The 20,691-nt window shown below is 42.3% G+C and overlaps 1 protein-coding gene across 4 annotated transcripts in view; it reads right to left on the reverse strand.

Annotated features, from left to right (window-relative positions):
• Positions 1 to 20,691, reverse strand: part of OPA1 (OPA1 mitochondrial dynamin like GTPase) — a 106,617-nt gene that overhangs the window by 35,910 nt on the left and 50,016 nt on the right. For all 4 annotated transcript variants that reach the window (XM_085899003.1, XM_085899001.1, XM_085899002.1 and 1 more), the window contains one exon: positions 11,920 to 12,035. In XM_085899003.1, the coding sequence (XP_085755129.1) occupies positions 11,920 to 12,035 (116 nt within the window). The remainder of the gene's footprint in view (positions 1 to 11,919; positions 12,036 to 20,691) is intronic.

Consider the following 20,691-nt stretch of genomic DNA (forward strand, 5'->3'; position numbering starts at 1 on the left):
CCGTTTTTACAAAATCTCGTTACTATGCCACTCTCGCTACTATGCCACTTTTGCTCGGTCCCGACGGGTGGCATAGTAACGAGCTTTGACTGTGTATATATATATATATATATACACATATATATATATATATATATATATATATATATATATATATATATATATATATATATATATATATATATATATATATATATATATATATATCTATATATATATATATATATATTATATATCTATATATATATATATATATATATATATTATATATCTATATATATATATATATATATATATATATATATATATATATATATATATATATATATATATATTATATATCTATATATATATATTATATATATATTATATATATATATATATATTATATATATATATATATATATATATATATATATATATATATATATATATATATATATATATATATATATCTATATATATCTGTCTTGTCTTACAGCATCATTAAAGAATGTCTTAATCTTACATTACAGAATGTCTTACAGCATCATATAAAAAAAATTAAATCTTTAGCGAATAGATAAATGGAATTACCAGGACTGCCATTTGTTAGAGTCTCTTTGGAAACATGCCTGAAATTTTACAAGGCGGGTTTCTGGGCGCAAACTAAGAGAGCTGTGCTAATCATATTTATTGTGCTAAATTGATTGATAGCATGTACATGAATATCAGCGAGTCGCGTCGGCCAGCTTTCCATCGAGAGCGAGCAGCCATGTCGCCTCCCGGCTTGTACGTATGTTTGTTTGTTTGTATGTCTGTTTGTAATGGACAGCTCTGGAAGCCAGAGGAGTCAACCGATTTTGATGAAACTTGACAGGTAGGTTCATACCAGGATCGAGTTCTATGCTTTTGAGCACCGTTGCTATGGACACAACCGTTGCCGAGCAACGGGACTTTGAATTTTTTGAAAAATCCTAAAAAATTAATTTTTTCGAAAATCAAAAATCGGCTTCCAGGCTTTTATGCGCACTATAATCAACCGGTTTGTGAAAACTTTTCAGCCCGATCCGTCAAAAACTGTATGACTAGTATGCAATTATGTCGCGACCACCCATGTCGCCTACCGGCTTGTATATATGTATATTTATATGTATATATATATATATGTATATATATATATATATATATGTGTTTATATATATGTATATATATATATGTATATATATATATATATATATATATATATATATATCCATGTATATATATATATATATATATATATATATATATATATATATTTATATATATATATATATATATATATATATATGTGTATATCACAAACTGTGGTGTCTGTCCATGCGTTCATCTGTCTCCCATTTACGGCAGCTGCTTCCAATGTTGTGTTTGAGAAAAATCTGCTGATTGGTTATTTTGCATTTTTATTTCACTTTTCTTGATGCAATGTAGTCAGTCACTTTATTGTCCCTTCCATTAATCTTAAAAATCAACACGAACATCTCGATTAAAGTAAATTTCACGCAAATCTTCATGAGGTAACACACAATTTAAAATGGCTATATTTTGCACTCTTTTTAGATAAATCTAACCTCTGCTGCCCGATGTTTCATGTATGTGCAGTATAAGTTGCTCAGAGCTTGGCTCTGAGTGAAAACAAATAGATTGTTGACGCAACTGCCCAGGGTGGTACGACTGTTCTGACTTAGGAGCGTTAAAGTGGTGCCCGGAACCATCTTACACTCTCTGTGTCAGGATTGCTGGTCTTACTTTCTGTCTCACTCAAACTATAGCTACCGGGCTGGCTTTAATCTCTCCTTTCTGCAAACAAACATCATATACTTTTCATCATAATTTTTTCTTACTCACTCATTTTCCCTCCTCACATTATTCTCTCTTTTCTTACTTCTCTATGCAGTTTTTTTATTTCAGGCTTGGCCTCGATGAGGACTATTTAGTCCGTGCCTGTAGCCTTCAACATTACAAAAAAAAAAAAAAAATCCTTTTTAAAGTTGATGAAATAATTTAAATTGATAGATTAACTTAAACTTTTCTCATCACTGGGGATGGGTACATTTGCAAGTGGTCAATAAATACCATCGATCAAAGTTTCTTTTTTTTTTAAACCAGGATGAACAATTTTAATAAAAACCATTTCTAGTACAGGAGTCACACAATTTAACTCAGAATTAATGTTACAAGCCGGTAGGTGACATGGCTGCTCACTCTCGATGGAAAGCTGGCCGACGCGATGAGCCGATATTCATGTACATGCTATCAATCAATTTAGCACAATAAATAAGATTATCACAGCCCTCTTAGTTTGCGCCCAGAAACCAGCCTTGTGAAATTTCAAGCATGTTTCCAAAGAGACTCTAACAAATGGCAGCCCTGGTAATTCCATTTATCAATTCGCGAAAGATTTTATTTTTTTATATGATGATGCAAGACATTCTCTTGGGCACAAAAAAATAGGTCCCTCGGAGGTCCAGTTTGGGAGGTATTGATTTTTTTGTACAATAAGTGTACGATGTACGATAAAGTATTTTAGCTGTTGCTAAGGCCGAAGTCACATTTGCTCTACGGCGAGGATACGGCGGCCGTACGCCCTCTGAATTGACAGAAACGTGCGGCGGCCGCAGAGTTTTTGCGGTGGCCTCAGGGTGGCCCGACGCCATTTGGCTATCTTTTACAGGCCGTAAGGTCGCCGTGGAATTATAACGCGGAGATATAACTTTTTTCATTTCTACGTTCGCCGTAGCAAATCGACAAGCCGAAAAAAAAAAAAACTGGTAAAATAAATACAGAAATAAATAAATTAACCCATTCGTTACCGTCTGTCTGGCCGCACGTTGGCCTTAGGGCCCCCCTGCGGTCGCCTTGCGGGCACCTTGAGGCTACCTTGCGTCTGCCTTGAAAATTCTATGGCCGCTGCAGGGCCCCCTAAAGGTCACTGTGCGACATCAAATCAAAGACCGTACAGCAACCCCACGTTTTCGGTCTCCACAATTTCTAAATACGCCGTGCGGCTACCCGAAAAATAAAAACATATGTGACTGCTACATTGTGTAACCGTGGAAATACTGCGGCCGCCGTATAATTGCTAGTGGCCGTAGATTTTGGAGACCCCACGGCCGCCGTGGCAAATGTGACTTAGGCCTGAGCAACGGAGGTGTGCATAGCAACCATTCATTTTTGTGTACATGCTGTCACATTGTACATATTTCACCCAAGTTTCATCAAAACCAGACTCTTTGTCTTAGAGATATTCGCAATTAACCGTTTCTGAAATGTTTGACATGTACTCACCCAAAACCTATCTCCTCCTACAAATATTTTTTGTTAGGGCTGCAAATTGGCACGAAGGGAGCTCGCTAGATTGCGCACAGAACTCTAAGCTTCGTTTTTTCGATTTTTTTTGATTTATTTCGATTTTTTGACCACTTTAAAGGGCCGTTGCTATGCTGTTGCTCAGGCCCGCGGTCCCATATTCGAAAGCACACGATTCCCTGAAATATTGGTCCTACCTACCAAATTTCATTGGAATCAGTTCAGTGCTTTAGCCCCTAGGCTTGACCAGTTTTGCAGACAGACAGACAGATGGAAATGTCCAGAATAAGGGTGCTCTCAGAGCAGCCAAAAAAAAAAAAAAAATCGCAATTCAAGGAAAATATCATGCAACTCCTCCTACTCGAGTTTGTCTATTATTTGTTACCAATTCAAAACTTGGCAATGAGAAGAGAGAACAAACTTTATCATAAAGCCATATATCCAAAAGACCAATCAGAAATTATTTGGGTTGATAATTTTTGAAGAGCTCGCAGAAATTCCTAATTTCTGTCCTCATAGTTCTTACATTAACATGTAAGAAAGAGAAAACATTTCATTCATGGGTTTTAAATTTTTCAGAGAATTAATATTCAGTATAATATTGCATGGATGTATTTGATACTGAATCATTCATGTCAAAATTATATTCAAACTCGCAGAGTACACGCCCAACGTGCGATCTTGCTCCAAGCAAGCACCACATTCTTCTGACATACACCTTTATTTGGGCGATGTATAGGCAACTGACAGCTGCCTCAATTGCTCCCAAAAATAAAATAAAAATAACCTGGGTTACGTGCATGAAGCAAAAACATACCTTCGGCTTATAATCAAAAGCACTTCACTACAATGGAAAACGTGGTGACAGGAATACTGTACTGTAAAGGGTAGGGACCTGTAATAACCTCTGCTACCTGGAGCGGTGTGATGCAACACACATTTACAGAGAGAATTTGTCCCATCTTTCCTCCCTCCTCACCCCCCACCCAAGACCACTGGCAGAAATAAAAACACCCTGATGCACGAATTGGGGTCATGCTGATCCCATGAAGCAAGTCTGGATGTAATCGGGCCAGAACTGGAATAGGAGGAAGAGGAGGAGGAGCACGACAAAGAAACACACACACACACACACACACACACACACACACACACACACACACACACACACACACACACACACACACACACACACACACACACACACACACACACACACACACACACACACACACACACACACACACCTCCAGTCCGTGAATAATAGTAAGGATTCAGCGTGATTATTATTAAGAGAGACAGATATTTCGTAAAATTTATGTGTTCTGAATAGGCATCATGTGATCAATTTATCCAAATGAATATTTTGCATCAATAAATGTTAACTCATCAGCTTTCATGAAAATTAAAGGAAAGATATTAACAAATGACCTAATCGTACATAAATGAGAAATACAATGCAATTATGATAATACTAAAAAAAAAATAACTGAGTAGCTGGAGCCTCGGGGATGAGGTAAGAAGGGAAGAAAGTGAGGGAAAAAGAGAAGTAACACATGAGAAATGAGAAAGGCACTCAGTAGAGCGCATACCTCCGCCACGCAATGCCTGATCCACGAGAACATAACGAGCCCAATATTTTTTTGGGTAATAATCCCAATAATAATCTCTCATTGGTGAAGAATGACTTAAAAAAAAAAATTTCAACTCCAGCATCCAGATCAGGATCCAGATTTTCACTAAAATATAATCAATTCGTCCTTGTCCCACCCAACCTGACCACCAAATTTTGGCTGAATCAGTCCACAACTATGAGATATCCAACTCACAGACAAACAACCAAACAGACAAGGGTGAAAACATAACCTCCCTCCACTTTTGATGGTAGAGGTAAACAGAATAATACACAATACAAGAAGAAAAAAAAAAAAATATATATATATATATATATACATGTAAAAAAATATATTGTTATGGATTTCAGAATCGGATACGACAAATGCATGCAAACATTTAGGTCCTCAGACAGTTATTTGCCGAAATGCATGTCCAGGATAGACCCATCTCCATGTCTGGTGGGATTCTTTGAGAAGGGTAAAGGGCAACTTTGATGCGTTGAGAAGGGTAAAGAATGGATTCCCTTTCTTATGGGAAGTTTTTTTTTCTCTTTACGACAGACACATTCATGCACCTGAGGTAGCCAGCCGTTGGGCTAACGGAGGCTCGCCTACCCTCTTTCCATCGATGTTCGACACCCACCTCTTTCACCGACGTTGAAACACACCTTTTTCCATCGACGTTCGACACCCCGTTCAGCAGCTCTCCGGACGCTAACTGGCTCTTTTTCGTATCGGGCTGAACATTGAGGTGATAATTGCTGTTGACGCTTTATGAGCACCACGTTTTCGCTCGGTAATTTTGGTAAATGGCTGCTTTCTGCCGTTCGTCCAGCACCACAAACATAGCATTGTAGGCGAGGAATGATTGTGAGGCGGGCGGTTTGTCACGTGCAACGATGCACCAATAGGCAAGGTGGATTTGGCTGAAGTCTGCTTGAGGCTCCGCCCAGATGGGCCACCCATAAAAAGGACAGGAGGACCGTCTTTATCAGTCAGTTGGCGATAGCTGGTGGCTGTTCTTACAGCTTGGAGAGTTTTGCGACAGTTTGTGTCAGTTGGTGACAGCTGGGCGACGGCTATTTTCAGTTCCAGTCAGACGGTTGCTGCAGTCAGTTCCAGTCAGACGGTTGCTGCAGTAAGTTCCAGTCAGACAGTTGGTGAGCTGGCAACAGTTGAGTTTGTGACAGTTGGTGACGGTCTTGCAGCCTTACAGTTTCTCACAGCGCCTCAGCGTCTCACAGCTTCTCACAGCTCCTCAGCGCCTAACAGGTGTCCGTTAGTTGTGGCTCCTGACAGTGGGTGACGCTCGGACCGGTAATGCTGGTTCTGCATGAGAGCTGCTCTTGGCGTACCTCATCCTTGGCATCAATGGTTCCTGGGGGTGATGACACGATGTCAATTGGTGTTCAAGCCTGTTTGCGAGTGGGCGCACGGCAAGGCAGGGTGCTGGCAATGGACAAGGCATGCTCACACATTTCAGGACGTTATATTTGACGTACGACTTCTATTTGGTGAGCACGACTGGATTTCTCTTTCCCCCTGAATGATCTGCTGGGTACCCTTGTCTCGTGTTTAATTGATAAGTAAGGCATAGTGATAAGCATCTGCTCTTTGTCTCTTTTTCTATCAATGCTTGATTAATTCTTCATTTGCTTTAAATTATTTTGATTGATTTGAATTTACTTATTTTCACCACAAGGAAATAAAAAGTTCTTTATATATATATATATTTTTTCCTTATTCATAAATTCCTTGTTGACGTTCCAACCTGTCCGTGCTTGTCCTTTACCTCCCAGTCTATCTAGGTTCAGACAATGTTGGATCAATGGAAGGAATTACCAAACTAAATGACCCATCATTGTCGGCACGTACCAGCGGTGAAACGCTCGGCCGCCATAATTAATATCTAAATCAAGATAAGATTGGTGCTCTGCGGAGGGCACGCTCCCCATTCAGGAAGCCACGTGAACTCCAGTTAAACGGCAAAATGAGATGGTGGACACTGGAACTCGTGGTTACCTGATTGGCGTTCGTGGTTCTAAAGCAACCCACCGTACCACAAAGTTAATTGTGAGTGGTGGCCCCAGGTCCGTCTCTTCTGAGGACAAACAGGGATTGACCCCCTCATAAAACACTCTGTACCCGTGGCCGTAACAACACATATACAAGAAATAAATAAACATATATCATAGAAAAAGTGGTGAAGGTTTCACTACAAGAATTAAAGCATGGCATTGCTCTTTAAAAGGAGGTTTACGCTCTCAAAATCATTAAACTTTGACGAAAACCAGAACAGAAATAAGCATCTTGTGAAAATATTTATTCAGAAAAATTTCCTCATATCGATTTAACATTAACTACAAAAACACAAATCAAGGAAGCTAAACTTTATAGAGTTCAAAATCAAAAAAGTAGAAGACAGATTCAGGGGGTAGAACAATAAGTAAGTGGCATGTAACGGAGTAAGATACAATTCATTACAGCTGAGATACTTATGAATAAAAACCCCTCTCTGTTTCTTTCCTTGAACTGCATCACTTTGCAACTCTTTACCTGCATGCTGCTTCCCTCTCAATCCTAATCTACCTCAGCTCAAGAGGTATGTCAATAGATTTCTTATTTCCATTTGATATCCATACAGTGAACCCTCAAATATTGCGGGGGTTAGGTTCCTGGAAAATGCCACGATAGTTAAAACCGCGATCATGGAAACCAAGGGCCAATGGGATAAGGGGGAATCGGTTCCTTGGCATCGAGGAAATGTAGAGGAAGTTGGGTGGAAGATAAAAAAATAAACACATCAGGTCAGGTATGGGAGTATGCGCTGGAGCAGCGCGTCGCTGCGTCTACTTTCTGCCGGTCCTCCAAGGGCCTCTGCCTGGTCAATCCCCAGGCAGATGCCCGGCCCATCCCAATCTCCTTGAGATGCCGATCAACTTGCTTCAACCACAAGTCACATGGTCAACCCGTTGGCCTCCTCCACTTATGAGGCTGAGAGAATCTGGTGAGCAGGATCAGCCACATATAAACGAGCCACTTGTCAATACAGCTGCAGCTGATGCTCATGGACTAAACAGGTAACAAATCTCATCTGAGTCTCTCTCAGCAACCGCTTGATGGACACAAAGTCTGAACGGCAATAGCCAAAGATTCTCCGAAGAGACCCGGTACCGAAGGAGTTAAGTCTCTGTCTCAGATTCATGGTCAGAGTCCAAGTCTCACATCCACAGAGCAAGCCTGGAAGCATCAAGGACCTGAAGACTCGGACTTTCGTCCTCCTGCACAGGTACCGATCGTGCCACACCCCATGATCCAGTTAATCCATGACTCCCCAGGCCTGAGGCTCACAGTGAGCGGAGAGATGAATATCACTGCCAACGTAGAGTGAATCTCTCAGGAGACTTCAACATCCTCACCACAAACAGATAAAGACAACATAGCAGCATCCAAGATGTCACTGAAAGCCTGGATCTTAGATTTGACCCAGCAAAACCCTTAATTTCAGCAGGTCGGACTCCTCATTCAGCGCCTCGATGGCCCCCAAAAGGATATCCAGTCTCCGTAAAGATGACTGCATCGTCTGCGTAACCAAGGTTAGAGATCTTGACACTCTGAAAAAATGCACCACAGCTTGATCTCTCCGACATCCACCCCAGAATCCAGTCCATACAAGTGCTGGAAAGTGTGGGGGCCAGTACACACCCATGATGGATTTGTTTTGGTAGCACCCCATGAAGACCGAGAATCCTCCAAAGGGTATCCCGACTCACTGAAACAAACGCTTTGCACAGATAAACATAGACTGCAAGCAGCCACTGCCGTAACTCTCATCTGCATTCGGTGAGGACCTGAAGAGCAAGGATACGGTCGATCGTTGACTTCTTTGGTGTAAAACCTGACTGCTGTGGGTGGTGGTGCTCAAGCAGATGGTGGTGAACCCTGTCAAAGAATTATCTGAGCGAAGACCTTTCACCGCACCACCATGATGGTAGCTGTTGCAGTCCTGGCGATCACCCTTCCCCTTTCCAGAGAGGGACAACAAGGCCCCACTTCCAGTCAGTTGGGATGAGGCCTGTGTTCGAAAGCACATTACTGCATGCAATGACACGAGTACAGCATTTCCAACAGCCTTGAGAAGTTAAGCATGGATGCTACAGATCGCAAAAGCTTTAACCCAATTCAACTGGTTCATCACAGCCTGTGTTTCTACAAACGAAGGTAGATCACAGTTGATTGGAGGGTCAGCAATCGGAATAGTAATACCCCTGACATCCAACTCAACAGCTGGTGGATGAGCCTGGCACAGTCGTTCAAAGTAACCAGCCCAGAAGGCCTTCACTTCGGACTCCTCTATCAAGAGCCAACCACCCTCCGCTCTAACTGCAGTGCATCGAAGAATGGGCTTGGAGGAATGCAATGCATGAATTCCCCTGTAAGCAGGACGAGAATCACTTGACCACAGGTGATGCTCAACACCTCACAGATTCCTCACACATAGGCCTCCTTGTCCACCCTGAGCACACGTAAAGTTTTACGCCTCCACTCCCACAATAGCTCAGCTCTGCCATTATGCCTGGTCCTGCGACTCTGGTCAAAGTATCCAGTGTCCCTTGAGACAAAATTCTTCTTCACCTTGCAGAGAGTTCCAAAATATCCACCGGCAACATCAAGGATGGTAGTCTTGAATGCACTCGACAACTCCTCAGGATTTCCCAAAGCATCCAGAACCCCCAAATACCAACTCGGCGACCCTCTCATCCTTGAGCTTGCCAACATCAAGCCGAGGCTGGGATGGTACCATTCTGCCGGATTTTAGCTGCAACTTCAGAGTTTCTACAACAAGCCTGGGCTCGGCATTGAGGAACGAAGCACTCTGGTGGATCCTGCAGTTCTGGATCATCCTCCCGCGACCATCAAGGAGCACATGGTCAATCTCCTTTGCCACATCACCAGCATTGGAATACCTAATCCAGTGATGAGCCTGTCGGCGCTGAAACCACGAACCAGCCCTAAGTCCACGACTTCTTGCAAAGTCGAGGAACTTGGTGCTATTCTGGTTCACATTTCCAGACCTATGAGGACCCACACGTCTCATAACCATCCCTATCAGTACCAGTCGATGCATTGAAATCACACAAGACTCGGAGAGTACCTCACCTTGGGCACTGACCAACCACAGACTCAAGCGTGGCATAGAATGCGTCCTTCACGGTGAGATCACTCTCATCTTGCAAAACAAATGGGGAAAAGCTGGCAAAACAAACAACAGCCAGCCAAGCCATGATAAAAGAGGGGATTTGGGCCACGTTGAGGGATCCAACGGCTGCCTCGGGTGGGGGAGGAGAAACAATAACAAGGGGGTAAAGGGAGCACAGATAAACCAGAACAGGAACAGGAACAGGAACGGAGAAACATAGAAACAGCAAAGAGATTAGAGGGAGAGACAGGGGAACATAAATATTATGGTGCTCAATTGAAATGAATGGTAAAAAATTGTTTCTGGATTCTCATGGATAACCGCAGAGGGAGATTCCGTTCAAGACGCAACACTGTATTTGTGGCAAAAGTAATGTGTCTGACAAACCGAATCAGAGCTTCATTTTCTCTGTTGGAGTTCACCCTGGGTCATCCAGATTGAAGCCTGTCTTTAACATGATTGGTTTACTGACGCTTGTGGCAAATCTGCTGACAACAGTCCGATACAAGCCAAAGCAACCTCCAACTTCACTGGAGGACATCCCAGCATTGTTTATACAAATAATTTGCCATCCTTGGGCTTCAGGAGGCCTTCCATGGGTCGTAGGAACACCGTCCGCCAGACTAAGCACATGATATTATATTCTCAAAACCTTAACCAGGTGAAGTTGATTTTTTAACATGTTGGGTGTGCAAACTTGCTTTGGCTTTGTGACAAATGGGGAAAAAACAGCCTATGCATGGAAGGTTCTTCCATGTATGTTTGAAAGAAAATATGAATTTCATTATATATCTTCTTCTTCTTCTTTCGGCTGCTCCCGTTCGGGGTCGCCACAGCGGATCATCCGTATGATCCGCATCGTGATTTGGCACATGTTTTACGCCGGATGCCCTTCCTGACACAACCCTGGTCGCCTCTTACGACACAGGGATATGGTACACCTATTTTAACCGGGGTATACACCGGCCCAGTATACTGGTACTCATTTCGCCGACCTCGGAAGGATGACAGGCTGAGTCAACCCCCTGGTGTATTAATTTAGTGGCTCAACGGGGCTTGAACTCAGGACCTTTTGGATCCCAAGCCACTGCCCTAACCATTGCGCCAACACCAGGCTCATGAATTTCATTATGTATATATATATATATATATATATATATATATATATATATATATATATATATATATATATATATATATATATATATATATATATATATTTTTCACAAACAGTATGATTTAATAGATATGTTTAACTTTTTTCCATGTGTGTATACTAAAGGGTCTGTAAGAAAGATGAGAAAATTAACTTCGACTATCCCAATTAAAAATACTGTCAAATGCATCTTTCAACACAACCCTGAAAACCAAAGGCCCACTGTTCACCGACACTTCTTTCCTTCTCTTCTGCTTACTGAATCCCATTCATCAATCTGTTCATTCATATTCTTCCCTCAATGGCATAAAGTTGGCAATGCACCACCACCTCAGGTCATCCTCCATCACTCACCATGATATTTTTAATTCTCATTAACCCCACCCCTCATCCCCCCCCCCAAATCTATAACATTCCCTCCTTCCTAGTCATTCATACTCTTGGTGTTACCTTGTGATATCCCACTACCCCCAAAGACACCGTGTTGCCTTCTACCCTTTGTTCGCTCACCATGTGTTATTTGTACTCAAAGTCCAGCCGGCTCGACTTTGAGTACAAATTTATATCTTTATAAACCTTCAATGTTTCAATGCAGTGTGTAAATGAGAACCCCCCACCTTTGAACGAGTCCGCCTGTTGTTCCACAGATTCCCGCACCATTTTCCAGAAGCGATCAGAGACGGCAAGACTCAGGTTCTTTGTGGTAACTTGGTGTGCTTTGAGAGTCCCAGATCTATAAATAAATGGTGTATGAACACATCAAATTGTGAAGCAAACATTGAACTGAAAATTAGTAAAACTAGTTGAAGCAGTATTTCCAACAAAGACTTACATTTGCAGCGTGGTCCAAAAGGATGTGCATCTTTTCAAACAGCTATCATAATTACCCCCACCACCGAAGGTGAAGGAGGTTATGTTTTTACCCCTCTATGTCTGCTTGTTTGTTTGTTTCCGTCTGTCTGTCTGTCTGTCTGTGTGTAGGATAGCTCAAAAAGTTTTGGACGGATTCGGATTAAACTTGGTGGATGGGTTGTGTGTGTCACCACGACAAATTGATTCGATTTTGGTGAAGATCCGAATCCGGATCTGGATATGAGAATCGTTTAATATTTAGTGATTCTTCACCATTGAGAGATGGGCCAAAAACGATATGGAGCATGATATTTCAAAAATGTATTGGGCCCGATATGTTCTCGTGGATCAAGCATTGCGTGGCAGAGTGCCCTTCTATTTTTACTATTGCGACCCTCTTTTACATCTTAGGTCGCCTAAAGAACAAGGTTTAAAGTGTTTTTTTTTCCATACAAGTTTCAAGCATAATAATCGAACAATTTCTCTGTGCCCCAGCAAACGCTCATCTTAGAGACTTTTATTGTGATGAAGTCATACACAACATGGCCAAAAGTATGTGGACACCCATTCTAATTTGTGGATTTTGCTATTTAAGGCACACCCATTGCTGACAGGTGTGTAAAAATCAAGCACACATCCATGCAATCTCCACAGATAAACATTGGCAGTAGAATGGGCCACACTGAAGAACTCGGTGACTTTCAACGTGACACCGTCAATAGGATGGCACCTATCCAACAAGTCAGCTCTGCATAAAAAAGGTGCAAAAACAGATCATTGCAAATACAGACCAATTAGCCTTCTCCCAGTCATCAGTTAGGTTATGGAACCCATCATTGCTTCTGACATTAAATCCTTACTCTTTTCTGATGGTTTGATTTCCGATCATCAATTTGGATTCAGACCAGGTCACTCTACCCTGGAAATGCTGCTTCTGCTCTCCCAACAATGCATGGAGATCCTCGATGCAAGACATGAAATCAGAACCATCTCCCGAGACATATCGCATGCCTTCGATATGGTCTGTCACCCTGCCCATGCTCACCAAACTCTCTTCCTATGGTATCCAAGGATATCTCCACTCACGGCTCGCAGACTTCCTCTCCTGTCGCAGTTAACGTGTTGCCCTTAATGGAGTTCTTTCATCCCCTCTTCCTGTCCAGGCTGGAGTTCCTCAAAGCAGTGTTCTGGCCCTGTTCTTTTTCTGTTTTTTTTATCAATGATCTCTTTGACTCTCTGTAAAATCCTCTTTATCTCTTTGTTGATGACTCCACCATCTGTCATACCATTTGTCCTCTCTCAGATTGGCAAGCAGCAGCCTCTTCACTCTCTGCAGATGAGGATAAAATCACAAACTGGTCCAACAAGGGGAACACGCCTTTCAATCCTGACAAATCTCACACTTGCAATGTGGCTTGCCGAAAGAAACATCTGGAACTCCCCCCCCCCCCAATCTACTTTTTCAAGAATCCTCTTAAAGAAGTCCTTTCATTCAAACTTCTGGGTCTCACTATCTGCCATAATCTTTCCTGGGAAAAGCCACATTTCCAAAGCTGGTCTACAAAGCCATTCGCCCACTGGGCATCCTCTGTCGTTCAAAGTCCTTTCTTGGCACACCTGAGCTGCTGACCATACACAAAGCTTTATTCCGCAGCTTGAAGGAGTACTGCTCCCCCCTCTGGGCTGGTGCTCCCGCCTCTCACCTTTCTCGGCTTCACGTTGTGGAAACCAAGGCATTTAGGATCATTGGTATCTTCTGCAATGCGGCTGAGTCTTTGGGTCTTCACTCTAACTGCAGGCAGGTCGGTGGTCTTTCTGTCTTCCACCATCTCCTCTCCAGTCTGCCCCCCTCCCCTGCTCTGTCTGAGATATCTGCCCCCCCCACATATTTCCGCAGGGCACTCAAGGTCTGCCAGCAGCCCCATTCTGGTAAAACTACCAAAATCAAGAATCACTGCTCACCTTCATTCTTTCCTAACTCATTTTTTCCTGCTTTTGGCACAAACTTCCACACACTCTTCAATCCCACTCTTCCCTCCAGGTCTTCAAAGCAGTTGTTCAACTCCATCTCATGTCTTCCCCCTTCCAAATCCACGATATTTTCTAACCCCGCTAACCCGTCCCAAACCAACCTCCTTCAAATTCACTGCTTTCCTTCCTGAAAGTCCCTGTCGTGTAAGGACTTGAAAGCCTCTGTAGAGTCCATCTTGCTTTCTCTGTGTACTCCACCCCATCCATCTCCATTCCACAGATCTCATGTCTCTGTTCCACACCATTTTTTTCCATCCCTCTCCCACCCCTCTTGTCTCCTGCTCCCCTTGTTGTATGATCTGTGTGTTAGCTCTCATACGAGCCTCAGCAGTGTATACGAAAAAAAGAAAGAAGTCAGTTTGTAAAATTAATGCCCTGCTAGAGCTGCCCCAGTCAACTGTTAGTGCTGTTATTGTGAAGTGGAAACGTTTCGGAGCAACCACAGCTCAGCCAATAAGTGGTAGGCCACACAAGCTCACAGAACGGGACCGCCAAGTGCTGAAGCGTGGAAAAATCATCTGTCGCCAGTTGCAACACTCACTACCGAGTTCCAAACTGACTCTGGAAGCAACGTCAACACAAGCACTGTTCGTCGAGAGCTTCATGAAATGGGTTTCCATGGCCGAGCAGCCGTACACAAGCCAAAGATGACCATGCGCAATGCCAAGTGTCGGTTGGAGTGGTGCAAAGCTCATCGCTATTGGACTCTGGAGCAGTGGAAACACATTCTCTGGAGTGATGAATCAAAGTTCACCATCTGGCATTCCGACGGACGAATGTGGGTTTGGCGAGCGCCACCTGCCCAAATGCCTATTGCCAACTGTAAACTTTGGTGGAGGAGGAATAATGGTCTGGGGCTGTTTTTCATGGTTTGGGCTCAGCCCCTTAGTTATATTGAGGGAAAATCTTAACGCTACAGCATACAATGGCATTCGAGATGATTCTGTGCTTCTGGGGCAACAGTTTGGGGAAGGCCCTTTCCAGTTACAGCATGACAATGCCCCTGTGCACAAAGCGAGGTCCATACAGAAATGGTTTGTCGAGATCGGTGTGGAAGAACTTGACTGGCCTACACAGAGTGCTGACCTCAACCCCATCGGACACCTTTGGGATGAATTGGAACGCCAACTGCGAGCCAGAGCGAATTGCCAAGCATCAGTGCCTGACCTCACTGATACTCTTGTGGTTGAATGGAAGCAAATCCCTGCAGCAATGTTCCAACATCGAATGGAAAGCCTTCCCAGAAGAATGGAGGCTGTTGTAGCAGCAAAGGAGGGGGGACCAACTCCATATTAATGCCCATGATTTTGGAATGAGATGTTGGACGAGCAGGTGTCCACATACTTTTGGCCTTATAGTGTATGTTTATACACAATTTAGGCAGTTTCATAGGGTTTATCGAAATGCAACAATTCCACAATACGAAAAACCATCAAATGTACTGTTGAAAAGTTTAGGGACCCTGATGTGTTAAAGACCAAATTAAAGAACACAATGGTCGAAAAGCTTCAGTAAGAACACCTGACAAGATTGAGGCTGGAAGAGAAGCTTTGCAGGCTTCTCCAAAAAAGTCAACATGCCGACTTGCACAGCTGGTGAGAACTTCTCGCATGACCATTCGCAGAATCGTACACGACAATCTGAAAGTGTATCCATACAAGATACAGTTACTGCAGCACCAGACCAAAATAAATTAGAGCTAGACGTTCAAATTTCACTGCCATTGCCCAGCGGATATAAGAAGAAGACTCGGATTTTTTTTGACATCTTCTTCCTTCGTGATGAGGCTAACTTCCGTCTCAGCGGTTGTGTGAACAAATTGAACATGTGATTTTGGGCAGAACACCAACTGCACAAAAATGTGGAACAACCAGTTTCTGGAGCGGAAGCAAGGGTTTAGTGTGCTATCGGACGTAGAGATATAATAGGACCTTTCTTCTTTGAGAACGAAGCCAGCCAAACGGTGACAGTTAACACAGATAGATACGTGGACATGTTGCAGAGAAGATTCCTTCCAGCACTGAGAAAGAAGCAAGAAATCACTGAATTCAGTCGTCTTCCAGCAAGACAGTGCACCGCCGCATACGTCTAATGATGCTTTGGAGTTTTTGAGATGACACTTCCTGGGTGATCAACTCATTTCTCAATGGACGCACAACCCATGGCCTCCCTATCACCCAGACTGGTCTACTCTGAACTACTACCTATGGGAGTCCCTCAAATATAAAATCTACAAAAACACCCCAAACACACTGCAGGAGTTTAAAAATACCATCAGACAGGAAATCGTACGCATACCAGCTCCAGTTGTCAGCCGAGTAATCGACAACTTCAGTGTCAATGTGGCAGCTATCATCCAGAGACGACAAGGCATGAAAGTATCCATTACAATGCATAGGAGATAAGAGTCATGGCAGTGTTTCTCGCCAAGTGCAATTGCACAAGATTGCAGTGCAAGCAATGCAATGGAAGCAGAAGCCTAAAACACTCCGACTCGACAATAATACAGAGATTGATCTCACAATGCAAAACTGGGTGTTCTGCCATGGTTTTTCAAGTAGATTGAACTGTATTCCACTTGAACCATCTTATGGACTCAACAATTGAAAGTTGTTCAGTTGAAAAACCAAGAAGCCACAAAATTAAGAACGCTCCTCCTTGTTCTCCTTGTAAAGGAAGTAGAACAACGAGGATGAGTGGATTCTTCACAAGATATGTTCATGGTCAACAGGGCACAACCAATGAACAGACAATGGAGAGGAAAACCAACAACTTATTTAGTTTTTCGATACAATCACTAGAATGAGTCTATTAAATTCAGTCCAACTAAGCTGCTCACTTAACCTGCAAGTGTTGCTCAGAAGAGAGTGGTTATGATTGTAAGCCAACGAAGGCAGGTCCTTGTGAAATGTTAAATGGGAAGTTGAATTTTATTCAACAAATTCCACTCTGATGGATTCACAGTGGTGCAGCATTATGAAGTATGCCACTCTGAAAGAGGGCAGGGGATGAACACAGCCGTTTCATCTGCAATCTTTGCAGACGTCAAGTACACCATTACATATTTTGGGAGAGAAACTACATGTGCTGGTATTCTGTTCAATTTCACTGACTGGATATAGTTTGTCAGGAAAAACTGTTGGGAACAAGGGAATGCGCTGAAATGTTCATCAGATTCAACTTGCATATTTTATCATGCGATAGTCATTTAGAATGTCGTTTCATGAAGTGCGTATCGTCAAGTTTGAATTAGAGCACCGACACACGCACACACTTTATCTTTATCGATGCAAGAAAACAACAACAAACAAGAAGCGAATACTTCGATATCGCGCGGCTGGGGGCAGAAAAAGTCTAGGTTAAGAATGATGAAACAATTTTGCAGTTATAAAATTTAAATGTAGACATGCATGAATTATGCATGATGAATTAGCATGCATGATGTGATGTCTTTTTTAAGGACTTTTTAAGGACTTTTAAAGGGCTAAAATAACCCCTTTTTAAGGACCACATCCTCGAAATTCCAGGGGTAAATTGAGGTGAGTCACCTAGAAATTAACAAAGATAGTAAGTTTACAAAAAATCTATTTTAATAATGAACATACAGAACACAGCAGGGGCTTATTCAGTCGACAATGCACAACGCACCACACAGCCAATTGGCAAATTCACTTCACAGTTACTGTAGAATCAGCCAGGAGCAGTCACAAGTTTCCAGATGGCAGCACTCTCAATGTTAATGTGTTGTTATGTTAAAATGTTATTGCAGGTGCTGCCACCTGCAAAGTTGCAGCAGCTCCTGACTGCTTCTACACTACAGAACAGTACATTTTGTTAGCTACATGTCATTGTAATATCCAATTAGGACATAGCAGGCAAGGATTTAGCCTTCTCCTCAATTTCTCTTTCTCGAATTTTGAGTTCCCCCCGTTTTTGCTTGGCAGAGTGCCTGAGAGCATTTGATTTTACCAGAAGACTGTGGCTAGTTTTGCCACTTTTTTCCTCAGTCTCGTCTGCATATTTTTCTGACAACGTGGTCAGACCTTCAATGTCAGTTTCCAACACCTTTCTCTGTTTCAAACCATCCACTTCATCTTCAACCATTTTTCGTTTTCTTTGGATGGCTTCTTGCCCTTTCTTTCTTTTCTCTTCTTCAAGATATTGATGGTATTTATGTAGAGAACTGGAGGCTGAGGATAGCAGTTCCTTTGTGATTTCAACTTTGAGCATTCCACCTACCAGTCCAAAATAATCAATGATCTGCCTCAGTGCCACAAGCATGCCTTCACCCAGGTTGTCCTTCTCTATCTGTCTATTGAGGGAAAAACCCCTCTCAACAGACGCCTGACCATGGGAAACTAGCAACACTTTACGAATTACCCCCCACAACTTCTCAAACTTCTTGTTTTTACCCACACATTCATTGAGTAACACATCTACCCTGTCATCTTCAACCTTGAAGTCCTTTAACCTAGACTTCAGTTCACACCCTGCTACATCATGCAGTAATTCTTTGTAACTCGCAACCAACATATATACATTATCACCATCAACTCTGTTCAGAGTCACCAAATTTTCCAACAGGCATTTGAATTTGGACTTTGAGTGTTCACCATCAACCTGGGATCCAGAGAAGCCATATTTCTGGCTAAACTATACTTAAGAGGAGACCTTTCAAAGATTTTGTTGACACATTTCACCACAAATAGCCAACATTCTTCTTTGAACTGAAACACCTGGCGTTCACTGATGGCCTTGGTTCTCAGGAGGGACTTCAGTTCACTTTCAGCCTTGAAACCAACTTCAATCTTTTTGTTTTCTACCCTTTCCTTTTCAAGATCCAGCTTTAACAAGTCATATGCAGTAGAAGTATTTTGTAATGCAACTGGCTTAACACACCTCTCTAACAAATTTCTGACAAGTCTCTCAATATCATGAACAAGAAAGGGACCCATTGGTTTGTCTGTTTGGTACAAGGCTAAAAATGGTTCAACTGCACTGGCTACTGACCTGAAAAAAGACAGTTTTGCGACAGATAGCTTATCATTCATTGCACCTTGCAGAGTTTTGTTAGAGTTGCTGGTTGGTTTCGGCTTCTTGCTTTCACATGCCTCAACAAATAACTTCAGGTGAGGCCACAATAGAATAACTCTGCTGCAATAGAATAACCTGTGCTTACAAAATTTCAATGGGAAGTCTTTACACCCAGTTACATCAGTAAAATCATCGCGCCTGGCAGAGGTATCTTTACGATCGTCCATGAACGACGATTGTCCATGACGGCTCTCACTATTGGCTCCGTCAAGGCACGTGACGAAATATCGCAAGTTGTTGTTTTTTTTTTCTTCTTCTGGTGAAGACAAAACTTTTAAGACGCGGCTCTTGGACACATTTGTCCTTGTTTAGAATACTAGTGCGAGGAAAATGAAACACCCTTCACCAAATAACAGGAAAATCTGATTTTTATTGACTTTTATTGACTTTTGAACATTTTCCTGAAATTTAAGGACATTTAAGTACTTAAATTGTACAACTCAGAAATGTTGGACTTTTATGGGTTTTAAGGACCCGTACGAACCGTGATCGAGCTCCAGGCTGATTGAGTTCAGAACACGCTTGTGGAGACAAGGTACAAATGTAGCGAGTGAAGGGAAAGAACAGTCACAGTAAACCTCTCAGAAGAACGCATACATCGGAGATGACCATATTGGCTGCCACCATCCATCCAGAGGGTGTGAAAATCCAAGATAAAATTTCCCAGTCAGAGAAATGCAGCTTCCTTGGATGACTACCTGATGGGAAATGCCTTCCCAGTTTGCCTACCTAATGATAGTTTGCCCCACAAGCTTCTTTAGAAAAAAAAAAATTGCTTCCTTGGATGTATCAAAGAACGGACACTCAGAAGAGTGAATACCTCCGACAGGCTGAACCAGTTTACGCTTTTTGTATCCCACTAATTGGCCGGATCTGGATCTGAACCTTAACCAAAATCTAATCGGCTTGTTCTTGTTACCTAACCAACTCGTCCACCTAGTTTTGTCGTAACCTGTTCATAAGTTTTTCAGAGATCATGCTATATATCTTTTTGGCTCATCTCTCAATGGTGAAGAATCACTTTTTAAAATTCTTGGATCCAGATTCAGACCTTTACCAAAATTGAATCAATTATTCCTCGTCACACACCCAACATGTCCACCAAGTTTTGGCCGAATCCGTCCAGAACCATTTGAGATATTGTGCGAAATATTATTTTTGTCCCCATCTCTCGACGGTGAAGAATCACTGAAAAAAAATTCTCGGATCCAGATCCAGATCTTCACCAAAATCTAATCATTTCATTCTCGTCACACACCAAACCTCTCCACCAAATTTCGCTCAGAAGAGCCACGTTGATCGCACTTAGGGGTGCTACGTGCCCATGCCACATGTTCCATACTACAACGGTTGCATGATTTCACCTGTCCTGGATAACATAGAAATCTATGAAATGGCCCTATGTTGACTTT

This window comes from Eptatretus burgeri, chromosome 10 (genome assembly GCF_056783735.1).
Source record: "Eptatretus burgeri isolate ZD-2024b chromosome 10, Ebu_testis_v1, whole genome shotgun sequence".
In the NCBI taxonomy this organism is placed as follows: domain Eukaryota; kingdom Metazoa; phylum Chordata; class Myxini; order Myxiniformes; family Myxinidae; genus Eptatretus; species Eptatretus burgeri.